Genomic DNA, 23,282 nt, shown 5'->3' with positions numbered 1-23,282 from the left:
ATATTTGAACCCACAAATGAAAGTTTTAGTGGAAAAGGTTTCTCCAAAAGATACAAACAAATTCTGTAAAACAGTAAACAAAGGCTCAAGTCTGGAGCATTGCATAAACGTGTGAAAAACAGTTTCTCTCTGCAAACAGAAAGGGCAGTCATGTACAACATCAGGATTTAAAATTGAAATAAAAGCATTAACTGCAACGGCACCATGCAAAATTCTCCACTGTAAATCTCCATGTCTTTTAGTTAATGGTGACTTATACAGTGATCGCCATTGAGGGTGCTCATCCTCATTTAATTTTAAAACCTCACGCCATGGAGTGTCCACTCTATTGTTCAGACCCATTTTATTAAAAACTTTAACACATGTTTTATATAAAACCTTCCCAGAAGCTGACTCTTGCCCAATTATTGATACATCTTTACAATGTAAAAACACCCCTTCACAGTTTTCTAAGTTGGGAGATAATGACAAAAACGGGAAAACATCGTTACAATTTGGAACAGTTAACCCTTCATAATAGTCCTCCAACAACCTGATCTCTTCAGTTGTGAGAGAAGCCCTCCATTGTTCAAGAAGTTTGGTAACTGTCCGTTTAGAATGTAGACCCAAATGTCCAGCAACTGCGTCAGCATTTTTAAAGTCTTTTCCAGCTGACTTTAATAAACACCCAAGAGTTGTTATTTTAGCCGATGAGAGGATTTCGTTGAGTGCAGGAAAAGATCCCCTTAAGGATATGTCCATACGTGAACCACAGATTAAAGGTTCTTGTAGCAGCCAGTGTAAAGACGTTGTGTCTAAAGGTCTGTGCACAGTAAACAAAGTCCATATCTTGAAGATATTACGGTAGAAGATTGGAAGTTTGGATAAATCCATCCTTTTAGGATTCAGCCAAAACAAAGTTTTCTCAATGCCCACATTTCCAAAAGACTGCATTAGCAAAAAGGTTATAGATCTCCAGTTTGCGTCCAATGGTCCATTCAAAAGTCTCTGCACAAACTGAAGCCGAAAAGCTGCTGTTCGGCTCTGTAAATGCACAAGTCCATGACCTCCTTCTTCCTTCGGCAAATACAACACAGCTTTCGGAACCCAGTGTAGCTTATCCCAAAAGAAATCTATCAATATTGACTGAACTTTTGACAACAGATTAAAAGGAGGATCCACACACATTAGCCGATGCCACAAAGATGATGCCAACAAATTATTAATTATCAATATGCGGCCTCTGTAAGACATATTTGGAAGTAAAAAATTCCATTTACTAAGACGACCTTTTATTTTTTCAACAACACCTTCAAAGTTTTTTTGTACAACTGCTTCATTTCCTAAAAACACTCCCAGATACTTAAAACCCTCTCTGGTCCAAAGTAAACCATCGGGGAGGTTTGGTTCTCCATTTAACCATTTTCCGATTAAAATTGCCTCGCTTTTAGACCAATTAACTTTAGTAGAGGAAAACTCCTTGAAATCATTTAGCAATTTTAACAGCAATTCAACATCATCTTGACAACTAATTAAAACAACAACATCATCTGCATATGCTGACAATTTAAACACATTTGGACATGATGGAATACATAACCCGTGCAAATCTGCTCTTAATTTAATTAAAAAAGGCTCAATTGCTAAAACATACAACATTCCGGACAAAGCACAGCCTTGCCTTACACCTCTAAAAACCTTAAAAGGAGCACATAAGTCACCATTAACTTTCAAAATACTCTCAACGTCACAGTACAACACCTTCACCATTGAGATAAAACTTGAACTAAAGCCAAAAGCCTCTAGAGCATCCCATAAATACTTATACTCGATGCGATCAAAAGCTTTTTCCTGATCAAGCGACAAAAGACCAATATCTAAATTAAGCTTTTTGCCAAGGTCCAGAACATCCCTGATAAAGGATATATTGTCAACAATACGTCTACCAGGTATACAATATGTCTGGTCAGGATGGATCACCTGCTCCAAAACTGCCCCTAATCTGTTTGCCAGGACTTTTGAAAGCAATTTGTAATCATTGCACAACAAACTGACTGGTCTCCAGTTTTTGATGTCGTTCAGATCTCCCTTCTTTGGCAGTAACGTGAGAACTGCTCTACGGCAGCTTGTGGGAAGCCGCCCATAGGCCAGGCTTTCTTTGAGCACCTCTAGTAGGTCCGGACCCACATCCGGCCAAAAGGACTTATAGAAGTCAATCGACAACCCATCAAGTCCAGGTGCTTTCCCACATTCCATGCTTTGCAGAGCCTCCTCCAACTCCTCCAGAGTTAAGGCCTTACTGATCTCAGCATTAGCCTCTTGGGACAGCTGAGGCAAGTTTTCAAGGAAGACATTAGTCGTTTGTTCATGCATTAGATCACTTTTATACAAATGCTCATAAAAACTCACCGCTCTTTTTCGAATATCAGAAGGTTCTGACAACAAAGATCCATCTTCTGATTTTAAAGCATGTATAAGCCTTCTTTGTCCATTTTTTTTCTCTAAATTAAAAAAGAATTTAGAAGGTGCATCCATCAACTCTATACTCTGATAGCGGGATCTGACCAGCGCTCCTTGTGTAACGGTATCCAAAAAATTACCAAAAATATTTTTCTTTTTATTAAAAGAGTCCAAATAAGCCAAATTAGATGTGTTGTCAACAAGCATTTGAAGCTCTACCAGCTCCTTTTCAATTGATTTTATTGAACGGAGAATGTCTCCTGTGACATTAAGAGTATATTGTTGACACAGCTGTTTAACCTGTACCTTTGCAACCTCCCACCACTGCTGCAAACATTGAAAAGAAGTTTTTGTATTTCTAAAATTCTTCCAGAACTCTTTAAAAATCTCCTTAAAATGCTTATCAGACAATAAATTACTGTTAAAATGCCAATATGCACTTTTTGATTTAATAGACCTTTGAGATATAACACATTGTAACAAACTGTGATCAGAGAAACTCACTGGGCAAATTGAACAGCTTCTAAAAAGATTAAACTGGTGCTTAAAACAATAAAATCTATCTAATCTTGCTAGTGAAATCAGATTATCATGAGCATGAGCCCAGGTATACTGTCTTTGACTGCCATTAAAATTCCTCCAGACATCAACAATTTCATGGGTTTTTTTTAATTGAATTAGACGCTTCTGTGAAGCCATGTGTGGTTCAACATGATTCCTATCAAGCATGCTCTCAGTACAATTAAAATCACCCCCTAAAAACAAAACTTTATCAGTGTCACAATTACTTAAAACATTACTCAATGTATCAAGGAACACCATCCTTTCTAAAGCATTAACTGGAACATACACGCATATAAAAATAAAAGAATACTTTTCAAACTGGGCATCAACTTTTAAAAGTCTACCTTTTATGACTTCATCCACCTGATAGGAAACAGGAACAAAGCTCTTAGAGAATAGAATAGCAACCCCACTGCTAGTTGAATTCAAATGACTTAAAATGGATAACCCATCAAATTCCTTACCCCAGTCAGAACTGTTTAATGCATCACTATGTGTTTCTTGAATACATAAAACATCAATTCTCTTTTGTTTAATTATTTCATATATCTGATACCTTTTCCTAATATCTCTAGCCCCATTTACATTAAGAGAAGCCACAAAAACCTCCTCCATAGAAAGGAAAGAAAGGCAAAACCAAAAATAGCCCAAGCAGAAAAAACAGAAAAGAAAAAAGGGGAGAACGTATTTATGTGCTGTCATTACTGAGCCTTGGTTGGGCATTAAGTTTGCCAAGCAATTTTTCTAGTCGATACACCTCCTGTTTATTGAATCTTCCCTCACTCTTAAAAAGCTTAGCTTTTTCCATGAATTGCATTACATCTGGGAAATATTCCTCAATTTTTACATTTCTGGCATTTTTTGTCACTTTAAGAAATGACTTTATGTCATCCACAGTGTAAACCCGGCTAGAAAAACCGCTTAATGGCAAACTGCACGACACACTGCATTCTGAAAAGTCGCTCTCACTCTCAGTTTCGGATTGACTCAGATCGCAATTATCCGTCTTTTTAGCCTGTTTACCTGTATTCTGTTGTTTTAAGCGTCTCTTCTGAGGCGTCTTAAAAGCACTGTCATCTAAATCCATTTCCAAATTCAGATCCTGTTCTTTATTGAAAGACGCTTGCTCTCCGGTTGTACCCGGGTCACTGCTATTGCGCAATACATCCACCGCAGCCTGTAAAGGCTGTTCATCAACCTGTAACGGCCCGTCTCTTCCCACATCAACCACATCATTTCTTTTCTCGTCATTTTTATCAGTCATGATCACCTCAGCTACTGTCTGTGGTACAGTTTTCTGAGGAAGACTTGTGCTAGGCGCGTCACTAACACCTGCCACAGCGGCCGTGCGATTCTGCATCTCAGAGTCGCGCGCATCAGCAGGTGAACGATTTTGATCTTGCTGCTGGTTTAATCGACCGGGGCATGAGCGAATTAAATGACCCACTTCCCCGCATGAAAAACACTTCATGCTGTTTGTAGTCACAAATATTACGTAATTAAATTCGTCCTGACGAAAGTTTAAAGCCACGTCTAATTCATCCAAGTTGTCCTGCAAAATCATATAGGCGTAACGCCGAAAAGACACAACATGCTTTAACAAAGGCGACTTACACCCGATAGGAATCATTTTTATCGGGGAAACAAGTTTGCCATAGCGAGAAAGCATTCCGGTCAGCACCTCGTTCGAAATAAAAGGTGGTACGTTGGACAAAGTTATTCTTTTAGATGGGGTGGACAGCGGAAGCACTGGGGTGAAAATTCCACCAATAACTATTCCACTTTCAACCAATTGATTTGCCAAATCAACCGTTTTTAAGAATACTACAATCGCATTATTCATACGAGATGCTGACAGGATGCTTTCAGTGCCGACAACTTCACCTATAGCCAAACTACACTCCTCCACACTAACAGTGGAGTCCACTTTGATCCCATGACGCCGTGTCAGAAAATCAAAGCTCCGACTCCCCGTCATAGCCATTCTGACACGAAAACCGAGAGCAGATGCTCCGGTATAAGTTTAATTGATTCTCTTTCTCAAACTAATGAAGCCAACAACCTCAAAAAGTAGAGAAAAAGGATAGAAAAAGTAAATCTTTCGTACCTGCACACACGCCAAACGCTCACACACAGCTCCGCCCACTCACTCAGCACATGCGCAACCGAAAGAAAGAAAGAAAGAAAGAAAGAAAGAAAGAAAGAAAGGGAAAACAAAAATGAAGGTAAGGAAGGGAAGAGATAGAAAATGAAAGATGAAGAATGATTTGTTTACAGAAAGGGTTTCATTATTTCTTAATGCAGCATACAATTTTTCTTCTTTTTAAAAACTAATTTAGGGAAGGGAGAAAGAAAAAGGGAGGAAAGAAAAGAAGAAAGTGAAGGAAAAAAGAAAGAGAAAAATAAGAAAAGAAATACAAAGATTAAAGACAGATGGAAATAGAGAAAGAAAGATGGAAAGAAGAATGTAAAACTTTGATTGATTGAGAGAAAGAAGGAACGAAAGTATTGATAGATACTAGAGAGAAGAGAAACAACAATAAGAAAAAAATAAATATGGAGGAAATGATGAAAAGAAAAAAGAGAGAAATAACGAAGGAAGGATTGATTGAAAGAAATGAGTAAAAGAAGGCAAGAGAAAGAGGGAAAGAGAAAAAAAGATAAAGAAAGAAAGATAAATGATTGATTGAGATAAATTGAGTGAAAGAGAGATTGAGGGAAAGATAGAAAAGAAAGAAAGAAAGGATTGATTGAGAGAAAAAAGAAAGACAGGAAAGAAAGAAAGAAAGAAAGATAGATAGATAGATAGATAGATAGATAGATAGATAGATAGATAGATAGATAGATAGATAGATAGATAGATAGATAGATAGATGGATGGATGGATGGATGGATGGATGGATGGATGGATGGATTGATGGATGGATGGATGGATGGATGGATGGATGAAGAAAGAAAGAAAGAAAGAAAGAAAGGATTGAATGAGTGAAAGAAGTAAAAAAAGAAAGGATTGATAGAAAAAAAGGAAAAAGAGACAGAACATTAAGAAATAATTGCATGTCGGAAAAGGGTGAAAAGAAAGATCTAAGGAAGAGGGAAAAAAGAGGGAAATAAAGAAAGAGATGGAAATACAGAAAAAAGAAAGAAATGATTGATTGAGAGAAAGAAGGAAAAGTAGATGGATTGAAAGCAAGAAAGAAAAAAGGAAAGAGGATTGATAAAAAAGAAAGAGAACAATAAGAAAAGAAATACATTTGGAAGAAAGGATGAACAGAAAGAAAAATTGAGGGAATTGATTGAGAGAAAGAAGGAAAGAAAGGATTGAAAGAACAATAAAAGAAAGGATTGATGGTAGAAGGAAATGAAGACGGAAAGAGTGGAGGAAGGAAGGATTTGAAATGAATGAATGAATGAATAAATGAAAGGATTGAGAGAGAGAGAGAGAGAAAGAAAGAAAGAAAGAAAGAAAGAAAGAAAGAGAAAGAAAGAGAGCAGGTGTGGATTATTTACTTGAGGGTTAAATTATTTCTTCTTCATGCTGTATAATAATTGCTGCTATATTGAAGGTAAATGAGGGTTTTGAATTGAGGTTTACAGTGTTTTACCTCAGTTTTACAGTGTTTTACCTCAGAGATTTACAGTTTTACCTCAGAGATTTACAGTTTTACCTCAGAGATTTACAGTGTTTTACCTCAGAGATTTACAGTGTTTTACCTCAGAGATTTACAGTTTTACCTCAGAGATTTACAGTGTTTTACCTCAGTTTTACAGTGTTTTACCTCAGAGATTTACAGTGTTTTACCTCAGAGATTTACAGTGTTTTACCTCAGAGATTTACAGTTTTACCTCAGAGATTTACAGTGTTTTACCTCAGTTTTACAGTGTTTTACCTCAGAGATTTACAGTGTTTTACCTCAGTTTTACAGTGTTTTACCTCAGAGATTTACAGTTTTACCTCAGAGATTTACAGTTTTACCTCAGAGATTTACAGTGTTTTACCTCAGTTTTACAGTGTTTTACCTCAGAGATTTACAGTTTTACCTCAGAGATTTACAGTTTTACCTCAGAGATTTACAGTGTTTTACCTCAGTTTTACAGTGTTTTACCTCAGAGATTTACAGTTTTACCTCAGAGATTTACAGTTTTACCTCAGAGATTTACAGTGTTTTACCTCAGTTTTACAGTGTTTTACCTCAGAGATTTACAGTTTTACCTCAGAGATTTACAGTGTTTTACCTCAGTTTTACAGTGTTTTACCTCAGAGATTTACAGTTTTACCTCAGAGATTTACAGTTTTACCTCAGAGATTTACAGTGTTTTACCTCAGAGATTTACAGTGTTTTACCTCAGTTTTACAGTGTTTTACCTCAGAGATTTACAGTTTTACCTCAGAGATTTACAGTGTTTTACCTCAGTTTTACAGTGTTTTACCTCAGAGATTTACAGTTTTACCTCAGAGATTTACAGTTTTACCTCAGAGATTTACAGTGTTTTACCTCAGAGATTTACAGTTTTACCTCAGAGATTTACAGTTTTACCTCAGAGATTTACAGTGTTTTACCTCAGTTTTACAGTGTTTTACCTCAGAGATTTACAGTTTTACCTCAGAGATTTACAGTTTTACCTCAGAGATTTACAGTGTTTTACCTCAGTTTTCCATCAGTGCAGACTGTAGATCAGATTGAGTCATGGTGGAGTGCTGATTGAGCCGGTCTGAGCAGGTGTGGTTCAGCGTTTGTCATCTGTACGTCATTTATTTCCACATAAAGAGAGATGTGTTTGAGGACGCCGCGCTTCAGATGAAGATAGTCAGGTGTGTGTGTGTCTGTGTGTGTGTGTTTTTCCTGTCAGTGCCTAAAGGAATGTTCATTTAATCATTACACTCACATGTGTGCGTTCAGCAGAAACCTGTAGCCAGACGTAAATAAATGCAGTTTTCAGAAAAGACAATAATATTGCAATGCTGGACAATTATAAAGCAAAAAGATTTGACTTCTTTCTTTGTTTTCATTTTTGATTTTAGGTTGTGTTTGTTTGTATTTTTTGTGTTTATTTCTTTGTTTCTTTGTTTGTTTGCATTTTTGTTTTTTTAGTTTGTGTGTGTGTGTGTGTTTGTTTATGCGTTTGTGTTTGTTTATTTGTGTGTTTGTTTATTTGCATGTTTGTTCATTTGTTTGTATTTGTTTGTATTTGTTAGTTTTTATTGTGTGTATTTGTCAGTTTGTATTTGTTAGCTTGTTTTTATTAGATTGTTTGTTTTGTGTGTGTTTGTTTCTTTGCTTTGTTTGTGTGTTTGTTCATTTGTGTATGTGTTTTTGTTTGTTTTTTTGTTTGTGTGCTTGTTTGTTTGTTGGTTTATTTGATTGGTTGGTTAGTTGTTTGCTTGTTTGTTTAGCACCATTATCCCTGGCTTAAGAGAAAAACAATTAAGAGAATCATATGAGTGATCCTTGAACTGATGGCAGCTAATTTAATGAAGTTAATAACCGGGTCACAGAGTCATCTATTTATTTTGCAGATCAAGTAACTCATATCATATGCAAGAAAGAAATGGTTTATTTTATTGTGGAAAAATTCAGAAAAGATTCACAGAACCAGTAAAGAAACTTTGTCCAGGAGTTGTCTGCTGAACTGACAGTGATGACGGAGAGCTGATCTCCTGCACCTTGTTTTTTATTGGCTTTTAATGGCTTTAAATTCATAACAAAGCAGCTTTATTGCAGGTGTGTCGTAAATTTCTTCATCTGTCCTCCAGCGTATGAGAAACTAAAGCTCATCTGAAGTTCCTTTGTGTTGTTTCCTGAGGATTCTGTTCTAGGGAATCTGATTCAGTTCTTCAGGGTTTACTCACACTAGGTTATCCAAATCATGCATAGGCACGTTTGACCCCCGTTTTCCAGTTCGTTTGACAAGTGTGAGTGCTCTGAATAGGGCCCAGTCGAGGTTGGGTTGTGCCAGAGTGTGGTTCAGTTGGGCTCAGGCATGGTACACAGTGCTATGATGTAGAATTGGGCGATACTGCAAATAAAGTGATCACGATATTCTGTTTCATATCATTCACTATCGATAATTATTGAATAACAATTCATTTAAGTATATTAGGATTTCTTTAACCACTTTATTTTAATTTGCCAACATTACTAAGGCAAATAAGCGGTTTGTTCTGCTGTGGTGACCCCACATTGATAAAGGTACTAAGCCACTAAGAAAATGAATGAATGAATGACTAAGGCTAATAGTTTTAATAGTCAAACACTAAAATGTTGAAACAAAATATCTGATCTCTTAATAATAAATTAAACACAAGTGTTATAGAAACAAGATAAATAAAATTTTACAATGTATGTGTGTGTGCAATGGTAAAGGTTAGGGGTGTAACGATACAATGTGTATCACGATATAATGTTCACGATTCGATATGTATCACGATATTTGGAATAAAAAATTTAAATTAAACAGAAATGCAAATTTTATTTAAAAAAACATTTTAATTACCAAGTAAACTATTTTTATGCATTTCTTTTGTTTCAACTTGTTAAACTGAACCTTCTTTAAGGAAATAAATTAAACAGGACTGTCTCTGGAAAATAAAACAATTAAAAAACTTCTTATAAAATATTATTGAAATGATTCAATTCAATTCAATTTAACAGTGAGAGCTTAAGGCTTTGCTTGGTCACTTGCGTTTTTTGTGTGTGCAAAAAAATAAAATAAAATAAATTATCTACATTTCCAGGTAATCAGCAGTTCTATAAGATAATCCTGAACTGATGTCTATCTGTCTGAGAGGTTTTTATGGATGGCTGTCTTCATGTTGGGCATGATGAGTGACAGGGTGGCCGTCTTTTCATTACACAGGACAGTCGTGGCTCTTTTCAGCAGTTTAGGCAGGTTTACTATTTCTTCCGCGTCGCTGATGTCGGCGCTATCAAGTGTATCATGTTGACGTGCATTTTTGTGTACCTCTGTACTCAAAAGAGTTCATGCTCGTCGTAATCATAACTCTAAAATGCGATATGATTATTTAAATAATGTGCACGCTTTCGGTTTCATTTCCACTGCTGTTCATACTTCCCACGCGGCTCCTGAATGATCATTCTGTGCCACAAACTGAATGTTGTTTACTACTTTATTACCTGTTAGTCACAACCTGCAGGTTCTGTTCACTGAAGCAGACGCACGCGCGTCTATCATAGTCCGCCCTCTGTCAGCTGTCACGGTCAGCTCACGCCATGTGTGATTTTGCGACCGCCAATACATCATTATATGAAGATAGAATGATATTTTAGGGTGAATTGTACCTTATAAATACAGTATGGGACTCTTTTAAAACCATTAGGAGGTATTCATGTCGCAGTGCAAAGTATGTAAATCACTGTGAAGACTTTAAAACTTCGGCTATGTTTGACCCAGTATGCGTGTCAAAAAGCGGACGAGTCTAAAGCAATGACTGTACAACCGAAATGTTGCCAGACGTCTGATTTTGAGAGGATGGGCCATCCTCTATTTCAGCTCCACTCATCTTGGTCTGCTAACATTACTGCTGCTGCAATCTGAACTCACGTGCGACAGCAGGTGGAACGTAGCTCACGTGCAAACAGCTCAACTAATAAGAGAAAACGGACGTCATCTTGTAATAAAATCGTCTTAACGCCACAATGCATATTGTGACATTTTTGCATCGCAATAAATCGTACAACGATAAATCGTTACACCCCTAGTAAAGGTAGATCAACATCTGTAAGGTGTGAATAATAATGATGCAGTAAACCTCAAACTCTGTCAACAACACAGATTATGATCATCAAATCTGAGCTTTCAAGTAAAAGAATCAGCCATCATTGTTCAAATACATAACATTACAGATTGTGAAGTTGGATGACTACATTACCCTGTGCTAAAAACTCTTTTAGGTGGGGAGCTACTGTAGTTGCTGGGATGCACAAGAAAAGAAACCAAAAAGCCACGCTGGCGACATCCTTACATAATTTTTTATTTACAAGCTCTCCTCTACTGCTATTGACTGATGTCACACGGCCGCTATTTTTAAAAGCGAAATCCAGGCTGCGGTGGGAAGAAACCCGGAAGTATTGTTGGGAGTTACATAGGAACGTTTTGTAGCTGGCTGTATATCTTATCAGCAAAGAGAAAGTGACACAAATGTATCATTTCAACGCCTTTCGAGTGACCCGAAGGTCCGTTCTGAATGAATAGTTAAAATAATATATATATATATATATAATTATATATATATATATATTATTATATAATAATATAATAAAAAGGGAAATCAGAGCTCATTTCCAGCTAAGTTAAGGGAAATGGCACTAGTTAGCTAACGTTTTCTTTCCCAAACACACGTTTTAGATGCCATTTATCAAACTCGAGTTTTTAAACTGATTCTTTCACTATATTAGACTCGTCATGATACTGAATTAAAAGAAAAACCGTCAATTTCCCGCTAACGCGTTAAGGTACTGTTGATGGCTTTCTTAAAACAGCGCTGATTTGCCATTGTGTTCACCAGTGCTCAACAGAAATGACTGTGATTGGCCGAGAAGGTCATCAGTTCACCCTCCGCTGTTTACCAAGTACAAACACAGACGAGCGATCTGCTTGATGACTTGACTGATCTTCAAGGCTGCTTGACGCAAGCACAGATACACAGAGACTGGAGCACGAAGCTGTCGTCAGCGCTGGATTTTAATGCAGGGATTTGGATTTTTTCGGGTCCCGCCGGGTTCGGGCAAAGATCTTCAGCTCTAATGCAGACCTCTCGTTCATATTAACCACGTCTCCCTTCTCATCCAGTCGAAACCGGAAATACTGCCAAACTGCAGGACACTTTGGAGCGCAAATATTTTATGACGGTATAACGGTATTGAAACTGACACCGTTGCTATTTTTAGATCCCGCAGTATACCGTAATACCGCCCAAGACTACTAGAGGACACTTGAGCGCATTACTCTTAAAGAAATTGTGATGTTGTTTGCTGCTTAATCTGCTTTTAATTGATTAAATTAAACTGAACTGAATGATATTGAAGTGATGTTTACACCATTTCTGCATTTTGAAATCTCAGCAGCAGCTGGAAGTTTATAGTCCACAGCATGTTACTGCAATGTTTACAGTGCTGGTCCTATAGTTCAGGGTTTCTTTCCATCGCAGCCTCGCTTTGGTTCTTTAAAATAGCGGCTGCGTGAAATAAGCGTATACAGCTGGTTCCCACCTCTGAAAAACTGAGTTTTAGCTACTTGTACATTAAAGTAACATTCAGAAAAAAACAAAACACCAGCGAAGAAACTCGACACAGAGGAACATAGTAGAGCTGCACAATTAATTGTAAAAAGATGGGGTTCTCGATTCGACCCCCTAGACCAGGGGTCTCAAACTCGCGGCCCGCGGGCCATTTGCGGCCGTCAGTGCAATATTTTGTGGCCCGCACCGACTGCTGTACTCTGACAGAATCAGCGGAGCGGGGATAGAGAGCGCTCCCGGCTCCGCTGATTCTATCCGTACACAGCGCGCTTGTCACTCAATGCGCGTTGTCGCGCGCGTTCTGATCAGCTGTGTTATCGCGCGCCTACTGAAGGGTGGGACCGAGGGTGTGTCACGTCGCGGGGGCACTTTTGATCATTTTGGAAGGGCGCTTTCTATGCAAGACTAAAAGGGCATGTGCTCTGCACAGGTTGAGCCCTATGTGTGCACGTGTCTGCCCTGCATCTTATATATATTGATATTATAGGTAGATACAGACTGGTACAGACTGATGTGACCGGAGTGGGGTGGGGATGTTTTATTTATACATATATACGCCTTTTTTTTAGGTGAGGGAATGGAAGTTTTGAGTGAGTTCCCCCACTTTTTCCCTAGGACTTCAATAAGTCACAGTACAGGTCTAGACTTAATGATGATCATCTTCAAGCCATACTGAGAGTCTCAACTGCTTCCGCTCTAAAGCCAAATGTGGTTCAGATTTGTGAGAAGAAGCGCTGTCAAGTCTCTGGCAGCAAGAAGTAGGCAAAAGATGCCATGTTCAGAAGAACTGTTCATAATCCTCACTCAATGTTCTATTAATGTTCAGGACACTTCATGTTCAGAAGAAATAATTAAAACTGTTAATAATGACATTTGAGGACTTTTTTTTGTGAAATCCCTTATGCGGCCCAGCATCACCCAGACTTTGCCTCCTGCGGCCCCCAGGTAAGTTGAGTTTGAGACCCCTGCCCTAGACGATCTTAATCCAGCATTTCTACGATTCTGCCAATCATATTTTCAAGTTCAGGAGAGAAGCATTGGTGGCCGCACAAGTCTTCACATTGTTTTACATACATCGTTCACTAACGTGGACACCTCCAAATGATGTTGAAATAGTCACATGCTGTATTTATAAGATTTAATTCACCCCAAAACTGTCATTTCTGTCCTCATGTAATGTATTTGCGACCACAATATCATACGTGACGTGAGCTGCTGACCGTCAGCTGTTGACACAGAGAGGGCGGGAGTCTCTGAATGAACTAATGAAGTCTTCTTTAGTGAACAGAACCTGCATATGCTGTGAATATCAGCTAATAAAGTTGTAAATAACGTTCAGTTTGTGGCACAGAGTGACCGTTTGGGAGCCGCACTGGAAGTGAACCGCTCTCAGCAGTGAAAATGAAAACGAAAGCGCGCACAGTGTTGATGATAATTCTGATGTTGAATTATTGTGTTTGAGATATTTGCTTACAATCTGTCACTGACGTGATCTTCGTCAATACAGAAGACTGGGTGGGTATTTTTGCATTTGGGCGGGTTTTGGATACTTTTTGGGCTGGAATCAGTCAGCTTCATCTGGCAATAGCATTAATGACCAGGACACATCTAACGTCTGTTCAAGTCCACCCTTCTAAGTCTATATAACATTTAGCACTTTAACCAACAGTACAGCTACACAAAGCCTATTGCTGATTTACCACATGTGTGACAATAACAATAATAATAGCCCACTCACATTCACCTTTATTTTACATCTACAGAATCGCGATAAGGGCGAGGCAGTGGCGCAGTAGGTAGTGCTGTCACCTCACAGCAAGAAGGTCGCTGGGTTGCTGGTTCGAGCCTCGGCTCAGTTGGCGTTTCTGTGTGGAGTTTGCATGTTCTCCCTATGTTCGCGTGGGTTTCCTCCGGGTGCTCCGGTTTCCCCCACAGTCCAAAGACATGCGATACAGGTGAATTGGGTAGGCTAAATTGTCCGTAGTGTATGAGTGTGTGTGGATGTTTCCCAGAGATGGGTTGCGGCTGGAAGGGCATCCGCTGTGTAAAAACTTGCTGGAAAAGTTGGCGGTTCATTCCGCTGTGGCGACCCCGGATTAATAAAGGGACTAAGCCGACAAAAAAAATGAATGAATGAATCGTGAGAAAATCGTAAATCTTTTTTAGGCCAAAAAATTGCGATTCTCATTTGAGCCTGAATCGTGCAGCTCTAGAACCTACTGCCAGCTAGCGTTTCAAAAGTGTTATTGCAAAGCGAAACAAACAGCGCGCAGAAGTATAAACCAGCCTCAAGGGGGTGAATTGACACACTGAGAGAGATTTCTAAAAGTGAGACGTGTTGTGTGTTCGTTGATGTCCTCAGATGAGCTCATCAGAAGTGTCTTCCTCTGAACGTTATTACTAAACACTATTACTAAACACTATTGCAGGAAGGAAATGAAAAATCATACTTACTAAACCAAACCCCGACCAGATTTCAACACAGACCTGCTTCATACACAGGCCTCCGCATAAATGAGCACACACTCTTATAAACATGAGCTTTTTTAATCATTACAGTGAATATAGGCAATATATTTTTGGGGCTTTGCGGCACGGCGGCTCAGTGGTTAACACGATTGCCTCACAGCAAGAAGGTCGCTGGTTTAAATCACGGCTGGGTCACTTGGCATTTCTGTGTGAAATTTCTGTGTGAAAGTTTCCCCCACAGTCCAAACACATGCGCTATAGGGGGGAATTGATTAACTAAATTAACTTGTTTATGAGTGTGTGTGAATGTGAGTGTGTATGGGTGTTTCCCGGTATTGGGTTGCAGCTAGAAGGGCATCCGCGGCATAAAACATGTGCTGGAATAGTTAGCGGTTCATTCCACTGTGGTGATACCTGATGAATAATGGACTAAGCTGAAGGAAAATGAATGAATGAATGAATGAATGAATGAATGAATGAATTGTTGGTGCTTTTAAGCAAAACAGTTGCATCCATTAAAATAAGAGTTTGGTCACTCAATGCCTTTAGAAACAGAAAGAAAATGCATTTAAATTCATTTTAAAACTATAAAAAATACTTTAACCAAAAAAGTTTTAACTAAATTTGATATTTTAATATGTTTATCGGGATTTTCCTCTATTAAAATTTTCATTTAATATTTTTCCTTTACAAATGAACTTTTTTGGACTGTGATCTTCAGTTTTTTATTAAACTAGTTCATCAGTTTTGTCTAATCTTATGTAAATGCACAGATATATTACTTTAAAGCATCCTGGAGAAAACATGAATGTAAAAGAGAGATCAGTGAGGGGTCAACTGTGTGTTATTAGTCAGAATTATTAGCCCCCCTGTATAATTTCCCCCAATTTCTGTTTAACGTGCAGAAGATTTCTTCAACACATTTCTAATCCTAATAGTTTTAATATCTCATTTCTGTGATTTCTTTTCTCTCTGTTATGATGACAGCACAAGTCATTGTATAACAGTGGTTTGTTCATTCATTCATTTATTTTTTCATTCATTTATTTGTTTATTCTTACATTAATTCATTTATTTATTCATTCATTCATTTTTTTCATTCATTAATTATGCATTTTATTTGGTCATTCATTTATTTGAAATTGTTTTATTGAATAAGTTTTCATTCATTTATTCATGCATTTATTCATTCATTCATTTTTTTCATTTATTCATTCTTTCATTCTTTCATTTTTATCCAACCATTTTTCGTGCATTTGTTTATTCATACTTTTTTCTTTCGTTTATTAATTCATTCATTTTATTTGTTCATTAATTTTTTATTTTATTTATGAATTAATTAATTTGTTAATTCATTCATTTAGTATATCATTCATTTTTTATTTATTTATTTATACATCTATTCTTTCATTCATTTGTTCATGCATTTTATTGTGCATTCATTAATTTTTTCATTCATTTAACATTTTTTTTATTTGTTCATTTACACATTTTTAATTTTTTATTAATTCTTTCATTTATTTATTTAGTAATTTATTTGTTCATTCACTCATGTATTAATTCATTATATTTTTCATTCATTTATTTATTTATTGATTCTATTTTTATGTTTGTCATGATGACAGCAGATAATATTTGACTAGATATTCTTCACTAGTATTCAGCTTAAAATGATTTAAAGGCTTCACTAGGGTAATTAGGGTAAAGTTAGGGTAATTAGGTAAGTCATTGTATAACAGTGGTTTGTTAATTTATTCATTTAGCTTTTCATACATTCACTTTTCATTCTTTATTTCTTTCTTTCATTTTCATAAATTTTTTATGTATTTATGCATTTGTTTGTTCATTCATTTGTTTTTTTTTCTTTCGTTTATTAATGTATTCATTTTATTTGTTCATTCATTAATTTTCATTCATTAATTTTTTTATTCATTTATGCATTTTATTTGGTCATTCATTTATTTAAAATTGTTTTATTGGATTATTTATCATTAATATATTCATGCATTTATTCATTCATTCATTTTTTCATTCATTCATTCATTTTCATCCATCCATTTTTTTTCTTTCATTTGTTCATGCTTTTGTTCATTTATTCATTCGTTTTTTCTTTCATTTATTAATTCATTAATTTTATTTGTTCATTCATTATTTATACTGTATTTATTGACTATTTTATTCATTCATTAATTTATTTGTTCATTCATCTATTTTTTGCATTCATTTATTTATGCGTTTTGTTTGGTCATTCATGTACTTGTAATTGTTTTATTGATTCATTTATTCATGCATTTATTCATATAATATTTTTTTCATTCATTCATTCATTCATTCATTCATTCATTCATTCATTCATTCAATTATTCATTTATATTCTTTTATTTATTCATTTATTTATTTGTTCATTAGTTCATTCATTCATCAATTCATTAATTTTTTTCATTCATTTATTCATTCGTCTATATTCATTATCTATCATTCATTTGTTTATGCATTTTATTGTTCATTCGTTCATTTTTCATTTATTCATAAATTTATTTTATTTGTTTATTTATTGATTTTTTATTGATTCTTTCATTTATTTAGTAATTTATTAGTTCAATTACTCATTTAATAATTAATTATATTTTTGACATTTAAAGCCTTAACTAGGGTAATTAGGGTAAAGTTAGGGTAATTAGGCAAGTCATTGTATAACAGTGGTTTGTTCTGGAGACAATCCAACACTAATATTGCTTAAGGGGGCTAATGATATTGACCTTAAAATGGGTTTTGAACGAGCTTAAGCTTAAAGTTTTTTTCTAGCTGAAATAAGCAAATAAGACTTTCTCCAGAAGAAAAAACATTATCTGACATACTGTGAAAAATTCATGAATCTGTTCAACATCATTTGGGAATTCACAGGAGGGTAATAACTCTGACTTCATCTCTACACACAGTATATAAATGTTTTCTGGTGTTCCTGATGTCATCGATGAATCATAAACCGGTGATGGATTTATAGGATTTGATTGTGTTTCCCGTGTGGAGGCTTGTGTTTGGATTTCCCCAGTCATCATAGACTCAGGAAGGATCATAATATGAGCTCAGTTTATCGTGCATCTACAAGCCCAGAGTTTCTCAGGAGTCGAGTGGAAAGAATGAGACTGTCAGGAAACGTTTGGCATGAGCGCATCCGTATGTCTGCATTATCAGCGAGTGTGCAGTGACAGCTTCCCAGGATTTTAGGACTGATATTCTCCGCTTTTGTCAGTTAGTAAAGACATTTTCTATGAAGGGAGGCGATGACGCTGATATGGTGTTAAAGAAGATATGATATAGGATTATGCAAACATTTACTGCTGCTCTTCTTGCACATGGATGCTTTAAATCATCTCTTTAGGCCTGATAAGAGGATTTTTTTGTTTTGTTAATGCAGTTTTAGGGGAACAAATCTTTGTGAATTCTTTAAGCATTTACTTTTGTTTTGTTTTATTATTTTCTTTCTCCATGTCTTTCTTTTGTTTCTCTTATTTATTTACTACATTCATTCATTTATTCATTTGTTAATTTTTTTCATTACTTATGTTTAATAAGTTTTTTGGTCATTCATTTAATTTTTTGCATTTATTAAGGTATTTATTTTTTTTCATTTTTTTATTTATTCATTCATATTTTTCTTTCATTCATTTGTTCATTCATTTATTCATTCATTTATTCTGTCTTTCATTTAGTTTTTCATTCCTTGTTCATTTATTTGTTCATTCATTTGTTCATTCATTTGTTTTTCATTCATTTATTCGTCCAGTTATTTTTTGCTTGTCTGAATGGACATTTGTTCATTCATTAATTTATTAATTCATTCATTCATTCATTTATTTACCCATTTATTTGTTAATTAATTAAATCATTTATTATTAATTCATTTTTTTTCTATTCATTTATTCATTCATTCATTCATTTACTCATTTATTTGTTTATTAATTCATTTATTATTTATTCATTCATTCATTATTTTTGTTAATTTTACATGCATTCATTCGTTCATTCATTTTTAAATGCATTGATACATTCATTTATCCATCCATCCATTCATTTATTAATTAATTTATTTATTCAGTTATTTGCCCATTTATTTGTATTTATTAATGAATTCATTCATTCATTTTTCCCCTTCATTTATTAATTAATTCATTAATTTTTTTATACATTTTTCCATGCATTTATTCATTTATTTTTTAATTTATTCATTCATTTATTCATTCATTGGTCCATTCATTTATTAATTAATTCATTTATTTGTTCATTCATTCATTTTTTCCATACATTTATTAATTTTTTTATTTATCTGTCCATTTATTCATATATTAATTAATTAATTAATTTATTTGCCCATTTATTTGTTTATTCATTCATTTATTAATTAATTCATTCATTTTTTTCATTCATTCATTCATTTACTAATTTATTTGTTTATTAATTAATTTATTTATTTATTCATTCATTATTTTTGTTAATTTTTCATGCATTCGTTCATTCATTTTTAAATGCATTGATACATTCGTTTATCCATCAATGCATTCATTTATTACTTAATTTATTTATTCAGTTATTTGTCCATTTATTTGTTAATTCATTCATTTAATAATGAATTCATTAATTAATTTCCCCCTTCATTTTAAAACATTTTTTATAATTTTTTCCATGCATTTATTAATTCATTTTTAAATTAATTGATTCATTTATTCATTCATTGGTCCATTAATTAATTGATTAATTAATTAATTTATTTATTTATTTGTTCATTCATTTATTCATTCATTTATTGGTTAATAATTAATTTATTCAGTTATTTGTCCATTTATTCATTCATTTATTCATCTAATAATGAATTAATTCATTCATTAATTTTCCCCTTCATTTATTAATTAATTCATTTTTAATAAATTTTCCATACATTAATTCATTTTTAAGTTCATTTATTTATTTATTTATTTATTTATTCATTCATTTGTCCATTAATTTATTTATTCATGTGTTTGTTCATTCATTCATTCATTCATTTTTTATTCATTATTTTATTCTTTTTTCCATTCATTCATTAATTTGTTTATTCATAAATTAATTAATTCATTTATTTATTAATTAATTCATACTTTTTACTTTTATTTTTCCATGCATGCATTTATTCATTCATTTTTCAAAATAAATATTTGATTCATTTATTTCATCATTAATTTATTCATTTATTCGTTTATTTTTCATTCATTAATGAATTAATTCATTTTTCCATTCATTTTTCCATGTATTCATTCATTCATTTGTTTGTTCATTCATTCATGCATTTTTCATTTATTCTTTCAATCATTTATTAATTTGTTTTTCATTCTTTAATTAATCAATTAATACATTTATTTATTTTTCCATTCATTCATTTTTTGTTTTACACATTTGTTAATTCATTCATTTATTTGTTCATTCATTCATTTATTTAATTATTTATTTTTATTGATTGGTCGATTCATTAATTCATTAATATTTATTTATTCATCTTTTCATTCATATTTTTTTATTCATTCAAATTTATTTAATTATTCATTCATATTTATTTATTCATTTTTTCATTCATATCTTTTCATTCATTCATTCATTCATTCATTCATTCATTCATTCATTCCTTTATTCATATCTATTCATTCATCCAGTCATATTTATTTATTCATTCGTTCATATTTATTTATTCATTTACTTGCTTATTTACTTATTTACAGTTTTTATGTATAATATGAATCATTTTTAACTTTGGTCTGAAACAAAGAAATGTACTACATGTGTGAACGCACCCTAAGTGTTGTTTTGTCTGTCTGCAGCAGAATGCCAGCGTTTATCCAGCGGTTCATCAGTGGGTAGTCCAGACCCTCGAGCTTCAGACTGTGGATCTCTGTCCAGCACTGAGGACGGCCGGCCGCTCAGCACCGTCTCCACTGTCTCCTCCTCCGGATCCGCTGTGGAAGGAAACGGCGACTCCTCCGCAGCGCTGACCGCGGGAGTGCACCTCCACCTGGAGCCCAGCTCTCCACAAGGGCCCTTGGAGCCTCCAGAGCTGCTGGGTTTGGGTTCACCGTTCGCCAGCATCACGATGGCACCAAACCCTCAGCTCACACACGTGGATCGAGTCGTGATGGAGATTATCGAGACCGAGCGAATGTATGTGATGGATCTGCGCAGCATTGTAGAGGTGAGAAACACTGGATGATGTTTAATAGGGCTGCACAATATTTTGTTTCAAAACAAAGTCTTAATCTGAGATTTGTTAGGCTAGACCTACTAGCAGCCATAAAATGTTTTACTCTTTAAATCTAAACCACTTTTTACTTCTGTGTGGATTAAAGAAGTGTCATCCTGCATGCCTTTGGAAAAAGTTGCATTTCTTTTGAAGTACTGGGGCAGCTTAATTTCTTGACATTAACATTTCCCACCAATATTTAGCTCTTAATAGAACAAAACTTACTGACATTTACATTTCCCACTAATATTTTAAATCTTAACAGCACAAAACCAACTGACATTTACATTTCCCAACAATATTTAAAATCTTAAAAGAACAGAACCAACTGACATTTACATTTCACACCAACATTTCAAATCTTAACAGAACAGAATCAACTGACATTTACATTTCCCACCAATATTTCAAATCTCAGTAGAACAGAACCAACTGACATTTACATTTCCCACCAATATTTCAAATCTTAACAGAACAGAATCAACTGACATTTACATTTCCCACCAATATTTCAAATCTCAGTAGAACAGAACCAACTGACATTTACATTTCCCACCAATATTTCAAATCTTAACAGAACCGAGCCAACTGACATTTACATTTCCCACCAATATTTCAAATCTTAACAGAACAGAATCAACTGACATTTACATTTCCCACCAATATTTCAAATCTCAGTAGAACAGAACCAACTGACATTTACATTTCCCACCAATATTTAAAATCTTAAGAGAACAGAACCAACTGACATTTACATTTCCCACCAATATTTCAAATCTTAACAGCACAAAACCAACTGACTTTTACATTTCCCACCAATATTTAAAATCTTAAGAGAACAGAACCAACTGACATTTACATTTCCCACCAATATTTCAAATCTTAACAGAACAGAATCAACTGACATTTACATTTCCCACCAATATTTCAAATCTCAGTAGAACAGAACCAACTGACATTTACATTTCCCACCAATATTTCAAATCTTAACAGAACCGAGCCAACTGACATTTACATTTCCCACCAATATTTCAAATCTTAACAGAACAGAATCAACTGACATTTACATTTCCCACCAATATTTCAAATCTCAGTAGAACAGAACCAACTGACATTTACATTTCCCACCAATATTTAAAATCTTAAAAGAACAGAACCAACTGACATTTACATTTCCCACCAATATTTCAAATCTTAACAGAACAGAATCAACTGACATTTACATTTCCCACCAATATTTCAAATCTCAGTAGAACAGAACCAACTGACATTTACATTTCCCACCAATATTTCAAATCTTAACAGAACAGAATCAACTGACATTTACATTTCCCACCAATATTTCAAATCTTAACAGCACAAAACCAACTGACATTTACATTTCCCACCAATATTTAAAATCTTAAGAGAACAGAACCAACTGACATTTACATTTCCCACCAATATTTCAAATCTTAACAGAACAGAATCAACTGACATTTACATTTCCCACCAATATTTCAAATCTCAGTAGAACAGAACCAACTGACATTTACATTTCCCACCAATATTTCAAATCTTAACAGAACCGAGCCAACTGACATTTACATTTCCCACCAATATTTCAAATCTTAACAGAACAGAATCAACTGACATTTACATTTCCCACCAATATTTCAAATCTCAGTAGAACAGAACCAACTGACATTTACATTTCCCACCAATATTTAAAATCTTAAGAGAACAGAACCAACTGACATTTACATTTCCCACCAATATTTCAAATCTTAACAGCACAAAACCAACTGACTTTTACATTTCCCACCAATATTTAAAATCTTAAGAGAACAGAACCAACTGACATTTACATTTCCCACCAATATTTCAAATCTTAACAGAACAGAATCAACTGACATTTACATTTCCCACCAATATTTCAAATCTCAGTAGAACAGAACCAACTGACATTTACATTTCCCACCAATATTTCAAATCTTAACAGAACCGAGCCAACTGACATTTACATTTCCCACCAATATTTCAAATCTTAACAGAACAGAATCAACTGACATTTACATTTCCCACCAATATTTCAAATCTCAGTAGAACAGAACCAACTGACATTTACATTTCCCACCAATATTTAAAATCTTAAGAGAACAGAACCAACTGACATTTACATTTCCCACCAATATTTCAAATCTTAACAGAACAGAATCAACTGACATTTACATTTCCCATCAATATTTCAAATCTCAGTAGAACAGAACCAACTGACATTTACATTTTCCACCAATATTTCAAATC

General features: G+C 34.5%; 1 protein-coding gene across 2 annotated transcripts in view; it reads left to right on the top strand.

The window, feature by feature from the left end:
- LOC101885278 (pleckstrin homology domain-containing family G member 3) overlaps positions 1–23,282 on the top strand; it is a 112,376-nt gene that overhangs the window by 58,653 nt on the left and 30,441 nt on the right. The window contains exon 3 of one of the 2 annotated variants that reach the window (XM_073928031.1): positions 20,584–20,948. In XM_073928031.1, the coding sequence (XP_073784132.1) occupies positions 20,584–20,948 (365 nt within the window). Of the gene's footprint in view, positions 1–20,580; positions 20,949–23,282 lie in introns of both variants that reach the window. The other variant, XM_073928030.1, reaches the window with a different exon arrangement.

Source organism: Danio rerio, chromosome 17, assembly GCF_049306965.1.
Source record: "Danio rerio strain Tuebingen ecotype United States chromosome 17, GRCz12tu, whole genome shotgun sequence".
NCBI lineage: Eukaryota > Metazoa > Chordata > Actinopteri > Cypriniformes > Danionidae > Danio > Danio rerio.
Note: the sequence above shows the minus strand (reverse complement) of the source record. Positions and strands in the feature narration are given on the sequence as shown.